Source organism: Onychomys torridus, chromosome 18 (assembly GCF_903995425.1).
Source record: "Onychomys torridus chromosome 18, mOncTor1.1, whole genome shotgun sequence".
NCBI classification, from domain to species: Eukaryota; Metazoa; Chordata; class Mammalia; order Rodentia; family Cricetidae; genus Onychomys; species Onychomys torridus.
The window spans coordinates 33,721,427-33,739,711 of record NC_050460.1 but is presented as its reverse complement, the minus strand read 5'-3'; the positions used below and the strand labels follow the sequence as shown (position 1 = coordinate 33,739,711).

General features: G+C 48.8%; 1 protein-coding gene across 6 annotated transcripts in view; it reads left to right on the top strand.

Moving 5' to 3' along the window:
- Chst10 (carbohydrate sulfotransferase 10) overlaps window positions 1-18,051 on the top strand; it is a 28,898-nt gene extending 10,847 nt beyond the window's left edge. For all 6 annotated transcript variants that reach the window (XM_036167898.1, XM_036167894.1, XM_036167899.1 and 3 more), the window contains 5 exons: window positions 1,326-1,457; window positions 7,987-8,078; window positions 10,208-10,442; window positions 13,549-13,654; window positions 15,909-18,051. In XM_036167898.1, coding sequence (XP_036023791.1) covers window positions 1,326-1,457; window positions 7,987-8,078; window positions 10,208-10,442; window positions 13,549-13,654; window positions 15,909-16,446 — 1,103 coding nt within the window. In that variant the 3' untranslated portion in view covers window positions 16,447-18,051. The remainder of the gene's footprint in view (window positions 1-1,325; window positions 1,458-7,986; window positions 8,079-10,207; window positions 10,443-13,548; window positions 13,655-15,908) is intronic.
- Window positions 18,052-18,285: the final 234 nt, after the last annotated feature.

Sequence of the window (18,285 nt, the reverse complement as noted above, 5' to 3'; positions counted from 1 at the left end):
GGCACATCACATTTCTATGTATTTACTCTGGCAGCCTTGCCTGGGGACGCACAGGAAACACTAGGCCCAATATATAAGCACAGAATAAAGATAGAGATTGTGTTTGTTTGAGTAGATCCTGTAAATGTATTTGTTTATGCGAAATTTAAACTAAACTGGGCTCCTATTTTTGTATATAATTTGGCCACCATACTTGGAGACCCCAGTGAAAATACACTGGGCCTCACTTGTGGGTGCCTGAGAGTACCCACAAGACACCCTGGAAAGTGTATGCAGTGTGGGAGGTGGCGAGCTCCCTGGCAAACTGTATTCAGACAGGGATGTCAGAGAACCACTCACTAGGTGCTGTGGAAGGAACTGGGTCTCAGACGCCCGGTTCCAGTAACACTCTAGAATAGGGTGTTTGGGGAATAAGGAGGGTTATTATTTTCTGGGTCTTGGCTGAGCTGTGACCAGGAAGAGCTAGGAAGCGACTTTCTGAAGTCACCCACTGTTAGCAGCCGCAGATGGGAGACCAGTTCTCTTGTCTATAGTGGTGGCTGAACTTCGTCAGCTGGTGGCAAACAGCCGAGTTTAATCTCTTTACATGGTCTAATCCTGCTTCAAGAAGTGCCACTTGACTAAAACATACTTGTTTGTCCCTCCTGCTGAGGACTGACAGTGACTTCCTGGTTCCTTGTGTGTCCTTGCAACAGAGTGTGACTTCTGTGACAGGCCGAGGACCAACAGGCCCTACCTCCCTCCCAGGCAATAACATAACACAGGTCCTTGAGGCAAATGACCTGAGGTTATAGAAGCACAGGTGTTTGGTTTTTTATTTATATATTTTTTTACTTAGATTTTCCTGGTGTGGATACACCTTGTCTACCAGTAAGCATTTTAAACATGGCGTCTTGTGACTGCCTCAGCCTGGTGTCTGCCCTCCAGGAATTGCCCAGCAAAGATCTAGTCTAGTCCTTGGCAGGCCTCTTGCTGGACCCCTCCTCCTTCTAGGCTCTTCCAGGAGCTTCTTATGACACTGACCTGGGAGACAGGAATCAGGAGGCAGATCTGCAGCATCAAAATCTCCTGGATTCCAGGATGATATTTGTTCATTATTATTCCCCTCCATTGGGTGTTGGAAGTTGATTCAATTATAAGATTACAGCCCCTTCAGTCGTATTCATTAAATATGAAATGTTAAATTAAATGTCAAGTCAGAATACCCACTGTAGCAAAGAAGAAATGTTCTCCAGGATATTGGTTCTGTTCATTGAAATCACCTGTGCTATCTTACTTTTTTCTTCTTTTTTAAATTGCTGGGGCCTCTCACTTGTATCTTCCAGGAAGGATCATTGAATGGCTTCTGCTTGACAACATGCACCACCAGTGGCTTCTGCTGGCTGCATGCTTCTGGGTGATTTTCATGTTCATGGTGGCCAGCAAGTTCATCACGTTGACTTTTAAAGACCCGGACGGTAGGTATGCTTCACAGCAGGATGGATTTATGGCTGGTGGAGTCCTCCTGCGGCCCTGTTCCCAGGCACTAAGCATAAAGGACCACTGTCCTGACCAAAAGGATATGAGTGGGCTTCCAAAGTCTTCATAGACCGGAAACCAGATGGAGGAGGGGAGGGGAGATGGTTATGTTGAGTCCCTCCTGAAGAGGTGCTTTCTTTGTGGCTGAAGCCACAGTGTCACCTTTGGGATAGAGATGCTTCCTTCCCGCAGTGCCTCTGAGTACCTGGCAGCTAGGGATGTCACGTCACAGGGCTCTGCCTCATGTCCAAAGAAACACAGCTGTGGTTGCTCAGCCAGGGCGCCAGCTGTTCCACACTGGCAACGTGCGGTGGATGGTTTTCCTCTGCATAGGGAAAGCGAGGTTGTTTAAATGGGTATTGTGAGGCTGTGTTGTAGGATGTCATCTCCCTTTACTAGCCAAAGACTCTCAGAGGAAGATGATGAAGAAGAGTGCTCGATTAGGTCTCAGGCAAGCTGATTCTGCTTCACGGTCTTGTCATCTGTTAACCTACGCCTCCGTGTTCACTTTCAAAATGGACACACTCCCTGCTCTGACACTGCCAGCTGAGAGTCAGCTTAGTGAAGGGCTGCCATGTGCATGGAGGCTCTGTACCACTTCCTCCCATGGCCAAGGGGAGGAGCTGAGGAGAGGAGGGACATGGCTCATGTGGAGACAGCTCATTAGTGCAGTAGCTCGGCCAGAGAAGCAGTTCCTAGGAACTGAGGGGAGAGCTTTGTGCATCCTTCTGTGGTACCCAGCTCATTCGAGGTATGTCTTTACCAGCAGTGTTCACCACTTACATCTAGCGGCTATACTAACCTGTGGCATAGTAGTTTGACCAGTTGGCTATAGGCTCCTTCTGTACCACCAAGAACTCTGGGTATGCTCCTGGCTATTCTAAGGGCATCTAATACCCTACCCTTCTCCATTCTCTCTGCCGCACTTTACCAATGGAGAGTCAAAACGAAGCGGGTATGGGGGATATGGGAGGAGAAGGAAACCCCCAAGTTAGCCCATGCAGTGGTTCCCCTCCCCATGGTTTGCAGATACTCCTTACAGGTGCCTCCACCAGGCCCCACCCGGCTGTCATCACAAGGTGCATCCTCATCTTCCTGATGTCCCTGGGAGAAAGTGGATGAGGTTTGCATGGCCTGGGCTAGGGGGATTAATACATGCTGTATTGGACATCCAGAGCCATCATAGGGTACTCAGGACCAGGGGCTCCGTCAGAAGCATGAGCTTCAAATCTCAGAGCAAGGTTGGAGTTTGAGCAGCGATCTCAGCGTCTGAGTTTGGAGATTTTTAGCAGTGACAGCGCAGTCAATAGGGTGATCTCTCGTGAAGACAGAGAACGGTTTTCATCTTAGAGGCACTTCCTAGTCAGCTGCCGGGCTCTGTCACCTTCTGCTGATGGCACAGATAAAATTCAGAGTTCTGAGATGGGAACCGGCCCCAAATGCAGAACAGCTAAAAAGCTGAGAGCATGTGACATCTGATCCCTAGATAGATCTCTTAGTAAGGAAGGCACGGGCCTGGCAGGGAGGGTCACAAGATGAAATTGTTTGTAGTTTAGTTTGTTTTAAAAACCAGGATGGTGTGTACTATACCTCAGTGAGACTTCTGCCAGTCATAGGTAAGTAATTTAGGCCTGGTGATACACACCTTCCACTCTTGCCACTCTGGAAGCTCATGCTGGGGACTGATTGAGCCGGGACTTAGAGACCAGATAGACCACAAGTGAGGCCCCATCTCAAACAAAAAAAAAATAAGAATTAAAAAACACACTCTTGCATTTCATTTGTTTGTTTTGTTATTTTCAAGACATGATTTCTCTGTGTAGCTTTATGCCATTCCTGGAACTCACCCTGTAGCCCAGGCTGGCCTCGAACTCACAGAGATCTGCCTGGCTCTGCCTCCCGAGTGCTGGGATTAAAGGCATGTGCCACCACCGCCCAGCTGCTCTTACATTTTAGTGTTCTCTGACTGGAGCTGTTAAAGAACACCTTCCCAGTAGACTCTGGTAAAGACAATGTCACTGTACTGGGAGGTACAGGTTTTATGCTCACTGCTCTCAGAAGGGTGTGGACACCCCAAACTGCCAAAACTTAAGAGACATTGAAGGTAAAAAGCCTAGAAGAAAGCCGATGACATTTACTTAGTAGAGGTCAGAGGACAGCTTGTAGGAGTGGTTCCCTTGGCGTTCAGGGAACATGGGAACACAGCTAGCTGCCCTGGGAGTTATTCTTTCCTGCGGGCTCTCTTCTCTTGGAGCTGGATCCCTGGTGTGGAATCCCAACCACAGTGTGTGTGTGTGTGTGTTTTCCTCATGCCTACCTCTCCGACATGATTTCCCCGGCCACCTGAGCCGAGCCACGAGCTCATCTGTCCCGACCTGCTGCGTATCCATGGTTGCCGCTTTGATGCTGCTACTGTGGTTTATGTCAGCTCAGCAGTTTGTGCAGTGATCTATCCTTAGCAAATTTCTTTTTCTATTGAGCAAGAACCCAGTGTGTATGGCCAGCTTGTATCAAGGAGAATAAATCCAACCCAGTGATAGGTATTTAGTAGCATGATTTGTTAAGATTTGAAACAATGAACAGCCCTTGCGTTAGTCTGTGATAGTTGTACACAGTTTTCTTTTCTCTGTCATACTTGCTTTTTCCGTCAGTCTTTGGCCTGATCGCAGCCCCTCAGGTTGCTTCTGATGGCTGACGGGCAGACCCCCTGACTTTGGATTCCCTCTACCCTCTGCCCGTAGCGTGGGTTTGTGGCTGAGCTGTGAGGCAGGAGGAAACATCATTACATAGTACAGAGGCAGCCAGGGGACAATTGTGATCGCTTTTAGGAAGGCCAAACAAAGCGGTCCTCTGTTCACAATTGTAGACATTTTGTACAAACCCATAAACAGCTTTACAATGACTGTTAGCAAACCTAATCTTAGACATGTGGGTGCCCAACCATGCTTTGGGGGGGTCACAGCCCTTCACCCTGAAGTGGAGACTTGCTTCTGATGGGCAGAATGAAAGAGGGACAGACCTCTGGTCCCGGCCGGCGATGCTGGCAGCTGCTGAAGAGACCCCCCGCCCCCCAGCAGAACAAAGACAGAAAGCCAAAACTAGGCCACTCTGCTTCCTCCTCTGTCTGTAGTTAGTTAGGGTTGGGTTAGCTGGGGAGAGAATCTGGGGAGCTTAAAAATCACAAAGATGTTCACACCAGGGTAATGACCGACAGGCGAGCTGGTGCTGGAGGGTGAGGTTCCTCGGTGGCCATGGCCTTCTGTGTGCTCCGAGCATGGAAATTAGGTGGTTTTCCAGAAGCCAGTGGCAAGTCAGTTATTTAGCATTCACAACACATTTCCCTCTACCCGAAATGTAAGGAAACACCGGTTTCACAAATCCATTTAGCATGTCAACACCCAACGGTGACAGGTTTTGTTAGTGGCGATTGGAACAGTCCGTGTAGGTGTCAGAGCCCCTGCAGTGCAGCTGGGGTGGTGGCTACATGACTTCAGCCACCAAGCATCATGCTCTTTCTCCTTTGGCAGGCTCAGAACAGCTTGGGCCTGTAGCTCCAGCCAGGTTTGCACTGTTATTCCAATGTAGACAAAGATGGCTGGGGGGTTCATGAAGTCACTGAGGTGTGGGAGCACAGTGGTATTATTAGGGCACAGCGAGGTGCCTCCTTTCTCTTTGTGCAGAGGAGAGCAAAAGCAGAGTATGCATATGCTCCCTTGGCTTGCTGCAGGGAGGCAGCTGTTCAGTAGCCTGACAGGGGAGCGGGGTGGCGCTGCAGTTAAGAACACTGGATGCTCTTCCAGAGGATCCAGGTTCAATTCCCAACACCCACATGGCAGCTCACACCTGTCTGTAACACCAGTTCTTCTGGCCTCGGTGGGTACCTGGCAAAATATGTGGTACAGGTACACATACAAAGTAAAATCACATAAAGATAAGGTAATCAAATAAATTGAAAAGAATAGCTAGACTGGGTGGCCTGGAGCTAATAGTAAAGCAGGCAACATGTAGGCATCACTGAACCAAGATGAGGGACAATTTCATTAAATGAAGTAATACTTTTATATGTTGTGTGCTTTTATTGTATACTTACGTTTCTGTGAGACGTTGAAAGTACATTTGTTTTCAGGAAGTGGTAGATTATATCCAGATTCTATTTGAAAGGTTTCTACAAAATCTGCTTATTTCAAGTTTTGCTCAGCTGAGTGGCTTGTGAACTGTCCTCTAGTCTGACTTACAATCATGTGACTCCTGACGTGAACATGGAAACTCTAGCTTGATTGCTGGAGTTATGTTTTTGTTTTTTATTTGTAAATTAAATTTGGGGGGGAGGGTGCTCTGGAGATCACCGAGGGGTGGCATGCAATTATAGGAAATACCACTGAGGGACTGGAGACCTGACTCATCAGGTTAAGAGCACTGGCTGCTCTTGTAGAGGACCCAGGTTTAGAGCACAAATCCTAATTGGTCTTAATAATAAAAACCCAGAGCCAGATATCAGGGTAAATGCTGAAAGATCAGTAAAGGAGCTGGCCAATAGAGGAGGGACTTCTTACCTCTACCGAATCCTCAGCCTGAAAGGGTCCGAGCTCCTGTCTCCACCCCGCCTTACCACTTCCTCTCTCTGCCCAGCCATATCACTTCCTGTCTCCTCCTCCCAAGTGCTGGGATTAATGATGTGTGCCACCACTGCCTGGCCTCTAGTGGCCAGCTCCACACTCTGATCTCCAGGCAAGCTTTATTTGTTAAAGCACCAACAAAATATCACCACACAGGTTCGATTCCCAGCACTCACATGGCAACCCACAACCATCTGTAACTCCAGTTCCAGGATATCCAGGGCCCTCTTCTGGTCTCCCAGGCACCCAGAATACACACACACATGGTACACAGACATACATTCAGGCAGGAGATATATATATATATATATATATATATATATGTATGTGTGTGTGTGTGTGTGTGTGTGTGTGTGTGTGTGTGTGTGTGTGTGTGTAATGTATAATTTTTTAATAAAAAGAAGTAGCATAGGACAGGGAGACCCTGTGTTCCATTACCACCTGTCCTCATAAGGTACAGAGCTGCATTGCAGTACCACAGTCAGGATACTGGCACAGATGCAGAACACCTCTGTCACCATGAGGGTTCATCATGTCACCCTCGGTGATGGCTGTCCTTTGGTTTGGGTTTGGATGTTTCTGAAATCTAGATCCAAATTTCATCATCTAGCCCAGGTTGACTGCCAACTTGCATTGCTCCTGACTCAGCCTCTGAAGCATGGAGACTGTCCAGGTATGTTCCACTATGCCTGGTTGTCCTTTCCAGTCACATCCATGTTCCCCCCCACCACACACACACACTTTCTGAGCCTTGGCTCCTGAACCTCTATCCAATTGTGTCATTTCAAAAATGCCTTGTAGCCTGTGACCTTTTGACTTTGCTCACACATGTAACCCCCTAGAGCATTCATCCAGCATGTTCCTAGGGTTATCAGTGATTCTTGCCATTTTTTACTGCTCAGTTGTATTCTGCTGTATAGGTGTGCCCTGGTTCATTAGCCACCCACCTGTTGAAGGGCATGTGGGCCACTTCCGGTGTGAGGTCATTTCAAATGAAGCTGTTGTGAACATTTGTGTATAGGTTTTTGTGTGAACATAGATGTTTACTTCCCTGTAATAAATGCTAGGAAACAATTGCTTGTTCTTGTTACCATACTTCTTTCTTTCTTTCTTTCTTTCTTTCTTTCTTTCTTTCTTTCTTTCTTTTACTTTCTTTTTAAGAAAATTGCTAGGTGGTTTTCCAGAGTAGCTATTTCATTTTGGCAGCATTGTTTACATGACCAGGTTTCTCCGCATTCCAGCCTTTCATGTGGTTCCTGGTCCTTCTCACGTACTCTGATGGGGCTGTGGTTTTGTCTTCCTGTGATTTTGATTTCCCGTTGCCTCGAAGCCAGTGGCAGTGAGCATCTTCAATGAGGTGTGTCTGCATATCTTGCTTCTTTGCAGACGGGCTTGTTTATAGTTTCTTAAGTGCTGCATCTGTTGACTTCCTCATGTCTTCTAGATGCCTGCTCTCTGAGTGTGGCTTGTAAACCTTTCTCCCAGCTCCCGGCTTCTCTTTTCCTCCTCTTCAAATGGGCACAGGTTTTGAGCTTTGATGGAGTTCAGTTTTATAAGGATTTTTGTCCTGTGTGTTCTTCTTCTAAGTTCCGAGGCTTTGTATTTTACGGCTAAGTCTCTGAGTCCTTTTCGGAAGAAGGTGTGAGGATTAGGTAATGGCTCCTTCTGTTGGTTGAGGTTTGCTTGCTCGGTCTCCCTTTCTTAAACAGACTGGCCTCCAGTTGGGTTGCCTTTGCCAAAAGCCAGGCGGGCATGGCTGGGTGGGTGCAGCCTTTTCCAGAGTGGCATTCCATCCCACCAGTTTCTGTGACCGGTGCTCTGTGAGAAGATAGCTGAACCATTTATCTTCCAGGGTATAGTGCCAAACAGGAGTTTGTGTCCCTGACAACCATGCCGGAAGCAGGGAAGCCAAGAGGAGAGAAGCATTTTCCTCAGGATACAAAGGTGAGCACAAGCCCTGTGCCTCTGACAAAGAAATGGCTTTTCTTAGGACACACTGCACAGTGGCCCTGTCACATGGAAGCAGCTCCCCCAGCTGCTCACACAGGTTCCCCCCTGTGCCATTGCAGCCGGGTTTATAGTGCAGTTTGAGAATTCCTAATCTGAAAATCAAATATATGAAAGCTATACAGTCTGAAATTGTTTGAGCCCACACAGTGGAAATTTCCATGCCATGAAGCTTTGTTTTATGCATCGAATTAGTTAAAATATCCTATATTACCATGGTTATTGCTTAATGCTATACTCCTACCTAACATGGAGAAGGTCCCAGACTCAATGCCCCAAAATTATATAAAATTTCCTCCAGGTGTATATAAAACACAAATGAAGTTCAGGTCTGGACTGGAGTTCTTGCAATACCTTTTTATGGATGGAAATTATTCCAAAATCCAAAAAAGTTCCACATCCAATGCACTTCTGTCCCTGAGCACTTTGGATAAGGGGTAGAAAGGGTTACTCAAGCTGGAGTTCCTTTGCTTTCTGCGTCCCTCCGTGGTTTTGGCTTGGAGTTGGTGAGGCCGGTGGTCTTCTATGCTGCATCCCTCCTCAGCGGCCCTCTGTAAGTGTTGGTTGTGCCGAATTCCTTCCCAATGGATGGAATACTGGCTTCGCTGGGAGAATGGGGTGTGGTGAATAGGGTCAGGAAGAAACTGAGAATGTGAAAAGATTTCTGACCCAGAGTGGAATTTAGGGCTGATAGGGAACATGGGACCAGCCTCCAAACTGTATGGAAGAGCAGCTGAACCCAGGGCAAGGGAGAGGCCCCAGATGGCATGTCAGATAATAGGCTCAGCCCATGCAGTCAGCTTTTGTGGAGTCCTCAGTGTCTGGGTACTGACTCCATGGGTTCCTCTCCAGGGCCATTTCCACACATAGTTCCCTTTGTTCCCTGTCCAGGGAGAGGGAGATACTCAGGAAGGTCCCTCCCTTTGCCAATCCTCATGCTGGGTCTGAAAGGTCACAATTAGGACTGAAAGGATGAAGTGTCCATCGCTGAAGATGTTCGTCAGTCCGGGACTAGCCTACGGAAAAGGGCAGATTGCTGCCGGGTCACAGTGAGAACATGGCAGAGTAGAACCCAGTAAGAACAGAGACATCCCAATCAGAGCAGGTGGTCATTGTGGTTTTCTTGTCAGCAAGACATTCGTGTAGTGAAGGTCAGGTCTGCAAAATTCTTCTGCGATAACCCAAGGGGCATCTTTAATAGGAAATATTTAAATATGTGAATGGAGAATACCACAAGGGCAGATGAGCTATTTGCAAAGCAGTTCAAGGCCCCATTGAGAAGTTACTCCCTCTGGGGTTGGGGGAAAGAGCTTAACTTGTAGTGGTCCCTTGCTATTTCAAGATGCCTTTTAGGAAACACACACCTTCTGGGGCAGACTCTCAAATACCACATGCACACTCATGCACACACCCAAGTCATGATCAGTGAGGGTTCCTGAAATACTAGTCCATATGTTACTGGTACAGCTCCTTCTGTCCTGCCCAGGCTCCTCTGCTCTTCCTGTTCAGCACCCCTCCTCCCCGACACATACAGGGACTGTGCTCACGTGCACGAACACACACACACACACACACACACACACACACACACACACACACACACATATCCCTTTACTCAGCCAAGGCTTTCTTGGGTGTCCCCATAAAACCTTGTAGCTGGCACACACCCAGTCAAGACTTAGTCAAGTCTATGGAGTGAATGGTCCCGCTAACCTTCAGAGGCATGGAAGATGGGGGTGAGCTTGAGTCCAGGACTGCTTATCTTAGGGATGTTCTTCCGGGTTGTGAAATGGCCCCATACACTGCCTCTTCTCTGGGAACTCCAGCTTTCTCATCTTGTCGATTCATCGGGTCAGCCTTCAAGAAAGTCACAGGAGCCACCTGTCGGCGTCCGTCTTTAGAATGGGGCAAGGCTGTGGAGAGGGGGCTGAGAAGGGCCCTGTGAGGTGGCAGGAGATGGTGGTTGTCACTCTAGAAATGGAAGGAAAGCGAGAAGGGTGCTTCAGAGGTTCTCTTCTGCTTCATGCCCACGGTCCCTCTGCCTCTTCTCTCCCTCTCACTGACAGCCAACTGGGAAGATGCTTTCGGAAGGCCGGCCTGACCAGCCCCCGGTTTATCTGGAGCGGCTGGAGCTCATCAGAAATGCCTGCCGGGAAGAGGCCCTGAGGAACCTCTCACACACTGAGGTCTCTAAGTTCGTCCTCGATCGAATATTTGTCTGTGACAAGCACAAGATTCTTTTCTGTCAGACTCCCAAAGTGGGCAACACCCAATGGAAGAAAGTGCTAATCGTCTTGAACGGTACGTGTGGCGTGGGGGGGGTGTCCACCTGTGGTGGGTGATGGTGGCATCCAGGGAGGCGATGGTTTCTTCCAAAACAGACCCACAGTCTTCCTGAAGGTTCTCTTTAAAAGTTGGCGGGGTTGGCTCTGTTTTGTTTTTACAGTGTTGGCCATGGAACCCAGGGCTGTGTGTGTGCTAGGCAAGCATTCTGCTGCTGAGCTGCAATCCCAGCCAGCCACTGGGTGGCGCTACCTGAGATGCTTTGATCACAGAGCCAAGGGCAGAGTTTCCAGAGTTTTCGCAGATAGAACTTATCATCTTCACTCAGATCATCCACCCCCATCAGCCCCTCTCATTCCCGGCCACCACACTCCCTGAGGGCCCACAGCCAGAGCCTGGGAGGAGACTCTGGCCTCCTGGGCCTCAGGCGGCTTCACTTGTAGACCGAGTCTGCTGTGCCTGGCTGTGTAGACAGAAACTGCACCTTGTCTGCTGTAGGCTTAAAGTGTCACGTTAGCATGCTTCCAAAAATCTAATGTTCACTGGGGAACAAATTAAATCATAGAAAAATGAGTTCATACACTGTGGATTTGATTATTCACCACTCTGTTTAGACACCAGGTTTATTTAAATCCCAATTAGTCTAAATTGACCTAAAATAATTATAGGCTCTGTCTGTTAAAATTCAGCTCCTGAGCCGGGCGCCAGTGGTGCATGCCTTTAATCCCAGCACTCAGGAGGCAGAGGCAGGTGGATCTCTGTGAGTTTGAGGCCAGCCTGGGCTACAGAGTGAGTTCCAGGAAAGGCACCAAAGCTACACAGAGAAACCCTGTTTTAAAAAACCCAAAACCCAAAACAAAACAAAACAAATTAGCTCCAGCTGGCTGAGTTCCAACAAGAGCAGGGGTACTTCTGGTCAGAAATCACACTCTAGGTACCTTGGACCGATTCTTGTGGTTCAGCATCATGCCCACAGGTCCCAAGCCCATTCCTGGCAACTCTGGCCAGCTTTGGCCACCATTTGCCCTTGGTCCAGGTCAGCTGGCAGAAAGAAAGGACAAGGCCTCATCTTCTGGATACACAGTTAAAGTGAATGTGCTCCTGAAATAATATACCAGCATGTGCTGCATTTTTGAACGGGAGCTCAAGGCTACATACAAATCAAGTTGAAAACAAAGCCTATCAAAAAGGCTCCCCGATGGGCCGGGCAGTGGGAAGCATCCCGACTCATCACAGCGGGATTAGGAGGAAGTAAGCTACGTGAATGTGTGCATCAAAACACCTCTTCCTGCTGGAGCTTCTCTGGCACTTCTAGGAGTCACAAGATCACAAGAGACTTCCTGTGTCTGTCAGTCACGTGCTATGATTTCATGTATCATTACAAGTTATTTAAGAAAACAAGGAACCCCCTTGACATCAACACCCATCAAATGTTTAGCGAGAAAAAGCCATTAAACTTTTATCCAGCTCATTACTTTGTTTAGTAGAGAAAGTCAGCTTGCTTATTTCTAAAACAATGTATACTCATATAACCTTATTTCCTAAAAAAAAATAAAAGAAATAAACAAACAAAATTAAAAAGCATAGGCATGGGCTTGCCAGGTCATATAAAGCTGGGAAGTCCTAGTGAGCATCCTCAACTGATCCCCAGTGTGCCTGGACAGTGAGTGGGCCCAGGCCCAGATCCAAAGCCCTGGGTCCTCCATCATCCTCTTGTATAAACTGCTGCCCTGACTGTTCCATAATGTGGTTAAGGGGGAGGGTAAATGTAGATAGGAGAGAGAAAGCAGCCACAGGCATCTAGAAGAGTCCAGAGCAGGAAGTAGAAGACCCAACATGGCCAGCAGACTGACCCTGGTCATGAGAGAGGCAGGGGCAGAGCGGAGGTGGTGGGGGCGGAGGGACAAAGAGAGGGAGACAGAGAGAGCACATAGCCGAAATAGCAGGGTTATAAGGAGAATGAGTAGCTATGAGGAGGGAAGCCCATGAGCTGGAGTTTAGGGCAGGGAAAAGGTGAGAAGAGCCAGGATGCCAGCATGGACTCTGAAATGTGTAACAGGCACTTGTGACACTGAGGGAGCCCGAAGGCCAGCATGGGCTTTGGTACTCCAGCAGACGCCACAGACGGCCATTTGTCCATCTGTCAGTAACCAGGGTAGTGTGGGGCAAGTGTTCCACGAGTCCCTGAGGAATGCTGGCACTGCGTAACTGCCAGAATTTGGGGAAATGGAATTGCCTTTGGACCTGACACCCTCATCTTGGTCCAATGTGCCAACCAAGGCACATTTCAGTGCTCTGAGCTAGGGCATAAGTACTTGGAGGAGAAATGAATAAGCGAGTCAAGACTGTGTCTCTTGCAGGAGTGACCCAGGAGAGCTTCCTCCTCTCAGGGACACAAAGCTGCACAGCACAGGGTCAGCACAAGGCTGAATGTTACAGTTCACAGAAGCTGGTTAAGCCCTCAGGGTCCCGTCACCGTTTCTTTCCATTTGTCTACACTGGGAAAAGAGAAGTCTGTCCAGCCCCCAGATCGCCTCCAAACACCCGGTCCCACTGCGTCTTCGGTTATGTCCTCCTTGCCTCAGATCCCCGAACTTTAGCCAGGGTTTCTCATCACCAAGTGTCTTTGCCATTTGCCATGTGGGCTGCCGTGGCATTCTGTCTAGGAGCACCATTGGTCTAGTAGTGTCGTGCCACAGGCGCACAGTCTGCCGTGGAGACGAGGACTTGGCAGCCCTGTGGGTATAGGTGGATACTGCGCTCCATGTCATGCCCCTGCAGCACGCCCTGTCATCTCAGAGGAAAACAAGCTCTTTCATGTTTTAGGGAAGGTTTAGCCTCGAGGTATGGTACCGGGGCCGTGTGCTGTCAATATTCGGTCTGTTTCCTTCCCCATCCCCCACATAACCTTCTTCCTTCCCGTTAGCTGATGGATAGGAAGGATACGCAGCTCCTGTGTCTCCTTCCAGCAGAAAGAGCTGGAATCCAAAGGCGCATGCGTGGACGTTGAGGGTGGGCTTCACCTGTGTGCTGTGGAGGTTATGAGGTCTGAGACGACATGGACACACTCCTCTAAAGATCATGCTGAGGCAGTTCATGCTCTTTCTCCTCTTGTTTACCCCAGGAGCGTTTTCTTCCATTGAAGAGATCCCCGAAAACGTGGTCCATGACCATGAGAAAAATGGCCTTCCACGCCTCTCCTCCTTCAGCAAAACGGGAATTCAGAAGCGGTAAGGGCAGCTTCTTCAGAGGAGAAGAGGGAGGGCAAAAACTCTAACAGCAAAGTCCCACCCAGGCTCAGTTTGTCCTTGCAGTGTGAGCCACTCGGCTCCAAAGACTGCGGGGTCAACCGTTTGGGGTTGGCATGCAGCAGCCAATGGTGTCCTCAGTGTGTCCTGCTCGCTACAACTCAACAGCCCTCCTGAGAATTTCAGAATACCTCTCCCAGCCTTGTCACAGAGGCCATTAAGGTTTGCATCAACTTATTGCCAGAAGTGGACAACACTTTGTGTTTGGGCTTTGTTAAGTTTTATGGATTCCTTACATTTCTCCATTATAAAGAAAGTGCTGAGCACTTTGCCAAGGCACCATGCCCACTTCTGCATGTACTTCCTGCTGGGGCAATTGTGTGAGCAGGTCCCATCACAGGCGGTGCAGGAGATGAGCCTCCTTGACTATGGCAGCAGTAGAGTCAACAGCTAATGAGTGAGAAAGTTCTCCTATTTTCTTTTCCTTTTCTTTCTTTCTTTTCTTTTTTTTTTTTTTTTTTTTTTTTTTTTGGTTTTTTGAGACAGGGTTTCTCTGTGTAGTTTTGGTGCCTGTCCTGGAGCTCGCTTGTAGACCAGGCTGGCCTCGAACTCAAAGAGACCCGCCTGCCTCTGCCTCCCGAGTGCTGGGATCAAAGGCGTGCACCACCACCGCCGAGCCAAAAGTGCTCCCCATTTCCTCTGTGAAGTGACTTCAGAGAGCCGCCCCTCAGGGTCAGGTGGAGCCTGGGCTGGGCCCTCCTTGGCTTTGCATCCTGCTGTATGTCATTGCTACTGGCCTTGGGTTACTCAGTCTTCACCGCTCTACAAACTTTGGTCAGACATCGTCCTAGGTGTGGACTGTCCGCCTGGGCTCTAAGTGCTTCTTCACGGGGCTTTGTGAGGTCCCATGAATTAAGATAGGCAGATCATGGACAGCAGTTTCTGGCTTTCAGGTAAGCACACTGTGAGTATAGTATGGCCACAGATACTTGTCATTCTTGTCGCCATCACGTGCCTTGCTCTGCTGCAGCTCCCCACCCTACCCTCCTACCCCCCTACCCCCCTAATTACCCCCCCTCCCTCCGCCAGGGCAGCTCGTCCGGGTGCCTTCCCTATTGGAAGTGTACAGCCTGGCTTCCGAGTCCTTCTTCCCATTCTTTCCTTTTATTTTGATTCCCCCTGGCAGCTTGGGGTGCCCTCTTTAAAGCTATGCCCATAAAATAAGTCTCTGGCCTCAGTTAATACCAACTCACAGTTCTAGTCCTTGTGATTTACGGCTCAGGAACAGAACTTGTAAAAATTTTTGAAGTTTTGAATTAGGAAAATAAAACAAGCCCTTGATTAAACAGCTTCTCATCAGTCCCAGGGGATGAATGCAAGGGCTTTGAGCAGTTTGGGTTTTACTTCTTTCTTCTTCTTCTTCTTCTTCTTCTTCTTCTTCTTCTTCTTCTTCTTCTTCTTCTTCTTTTCCTCCTCCTCCTCCTCCTCCTCCTCCTCCTCCTCCTCCTCCTCCTCTTCCTTCTTCTTTTTATGTGCTCACACATTAACTTTTTAAGATTTACTTCTTTTATGTCTATGGTACTCTATCTGTATATACATCTGTATACCAAAAGAGGGCATCAAATCCCATTATAGATGGCTGCAAGCCACCATGTGGTTACTGGGAATTGAACTCAGACCCTCTGGAAGAGCTGTTAATGCTCTTAACCACTGGGCCATCTATTGGTTAAATTATTAAGGCCACTCCACGTAGTTAAAAGGGAGGTTTATTTTGTGGGGTAACTTACAAATGAAGGGATAGGTTGCAGGGTCTGAAAAAGGTATAGCGCAGTCCGGCGGTGTTCTCTGGAGAACTCTGCTCGCTGCTCAGTCTACCCCCAGCATCCAGGGTCCCGGAACCAAGAGAGAGACCTCCTCTTGATCCTCCGTCTTCTGCTCCCTCCTTTGCCCCGCCTTGTGGTCGTGATCATTACTGAAGCCTCAATGGGGGTTGGAACTTCCAGGCCAATGCTGGGATGGCTATCCACTACAGCCATCTCTCCAGCCCAGTTTGGGTTTTTTAGGTTTCTGTTTCCTCACCTGTAGAATGGGTTGATCGCAGTGTTGAGTGCCCAGTACACAGTGTGCACCATGTATGGGACATACCTTCCACAGGGCCCAGCCTGGTGTTATCTTGCTCCTGCCCTCTCTAACCTCCCAGAGCATCAGTTTTGTCTCTTATTTGTCTTTTCCTCAGATTGAAAACATACTTCAAGTTCTTTATCGTGAGAGATCCCTTCGAAAGGCTAATTTCGGCTTTTAAGGATAAGTTTGTGCACAATCCGCGCTTTGAGCCTTGGTACAGGCATGAGATCGCCCCTGGCATTATCAGGAAGTACCGGAAGGACCGAACAGAGACCCGGGGGATCCAGTTTGAAGATTTTGTGCGCTACCTGGGTGACCCAAACCGCAGATGGTTAGACCTTCAGTTTGGGGACCATATCATCCACTGGGTGACCTACGTAGAACTCTGTGCACCCTGTGAGATAAAGTACAGTGTGATTGGACACCATGAAACCCTGGAGGAGGATGCCCCATACATCCTGAAGGAAGCTGGCATAGACCACCTGGTGTCGTACCCCACCATCCCTCCAGGCATCACCTCATACAATAGAACTAAAGTGGAGCGATACTTCCTGGGCATCAGCAAACGAGACATCCGGCGCCTGTATGCGCGTTTTGAAGGGGACTTCAAGCTCTTTGGGTATCAGAAACCAGACTTTTTGCTAAATTAATGCACAGAGCCCTTGAGTTTTTGCTAGATCAGGGGCCGATGAGGTGGAGGTCTGAGCACAGAGATGAGACTTTCTCCATCACCCCCCGTAGTTCTGTTAACAGATGGTGTTGGGCTCTGATTATCTTAGCTGGGATGTCAGATGCTCTGAGCTCCCCCTGCTCCTTGCCCCAACCCGAACCTGTATCATTAGGTCACTAGCCATCACTCCCATGAGAGGTTAGGAAAGACTGTCTGCAGACCTGTGGGCAGACCCCGAGGATACAGTGTTAGGAGCCATTCCCTTTGGTGTCCCATTGCCATTGGCACTAGCAGCTAACCAGTGGCTGGGTGGTGTCGCCCGTGACCTGTGGATTGCACAGACCCAGCACTTTCAAGAGAGACGGAGATGCTGAATGGTTGCAAAGATTACTGGGGCCCGTGCAGACTCAAATCTAAGTCAGCATGATACCCCTTTCTTCTATCTTGGCACAACTATAGCCACAGACACAGATCATGTATGTTCCTCGAGAGTGAGGCCCTGTAACATTTGGTGGTGATAGTCACAGAACCATATGAGTAATCTGTCCTTTCTAGTTCCAGGCTAGCCCATTTTTTCTTTCAGGTCCTCTGACCTTATAAGCATCTGTTTCATTCTGCAGAAGAGATGCCCTTCTGGCAAGTGAGGGGCTATGCAGGGACATCTTTGGGGACTTGGGACTTGGCACAGGGAAGAAAGAACTGGACGGTCCTGGGAACTCAGGCCGCTGTGGAATAGGGTGCCTTTGTCTTGGCTTCTGTTTTTATCTTGGAGTGAGCAGCGGGGGCTTTCCGCCTGTCCCCTCCATGAACCTCAGTGTCCTAAAAGGACCCAAGTCCCTGCTGGCAACAGGCAGGCATGTCATGCCCGCATTGCAGAATCCAGTACTGTTTACACACTGCTGTGTCCACTCATGTCGACAGACAGGATCCTCCAGCCCTGGTTCTATAGTGCCACCATTCTGGACTGAAAGACCACGAGTCGGCTAACCAGATTCATCAGCAATACAATCTTGGGTGAAGCCAGTTCTGGCAACATGTCATCCAGGCATTGAGGCCAACCCCGGGCAAGAAGAAAGCCACAGCAGCCATGTTGGCTGCCAACGAGCAGCAGCGCGCTGCTAAAGATGACAGAGTGGTCTCCCAGAGGGAGACCCTGGCACACACATCTGCCCAGGGTCGGGCGGAATTGTGCTAGCTTTTCCTAAAGGCCACAGTCCTCCTCTCAAAGCCTTCCTGAACATGTAAATGTGAAAGTAAAATAAAATTTAAAATATGTGCCAAATCTGACCAGTGGAGAGGGGGCTCCAGGGCCACAGTAGTTCCTGAGGGCTGCGGCCTGAGACCAAGGATGGGGCTGTAGACTGGAATGAGGCTCAGCCTTTCCTGGCCAGCCGACATGCCAAGAACATGACATTGGGTTATTTTTAGTGAAGTTTTGGCAAAGCTTTCATAAGACCACTTCAGACCCGAACTGCTGGTCAAGTGGCCTCTTTCCTGCTCTTGACAGGCAGCAGTGTTAATAGTGTGTGTGGAGTTAAGGCCTTCAAGTTAGTCTTGATTAAAGCAGCATTTTCTTTCCTGTGGCTGACCGGGTTGCTTTGGTTTTTTTGTTGTTTTTTTTTTTTTTCTCTTTCCCTCTGTTCTGGCATTTTGGTTATTTTCTTGACATACTTTGCCAAACAAGTAAATATTTCTACCACAGTACCTCTGGAACAGGCCCACCTCCACACACCTGATCCCAGACAGCCAGCCTCCCCTGAGAGGCTTAGCCCGATACCCTTTTCCCAAGGTCTTGGAAGGCCTTTCTTGTCTTCCTCTT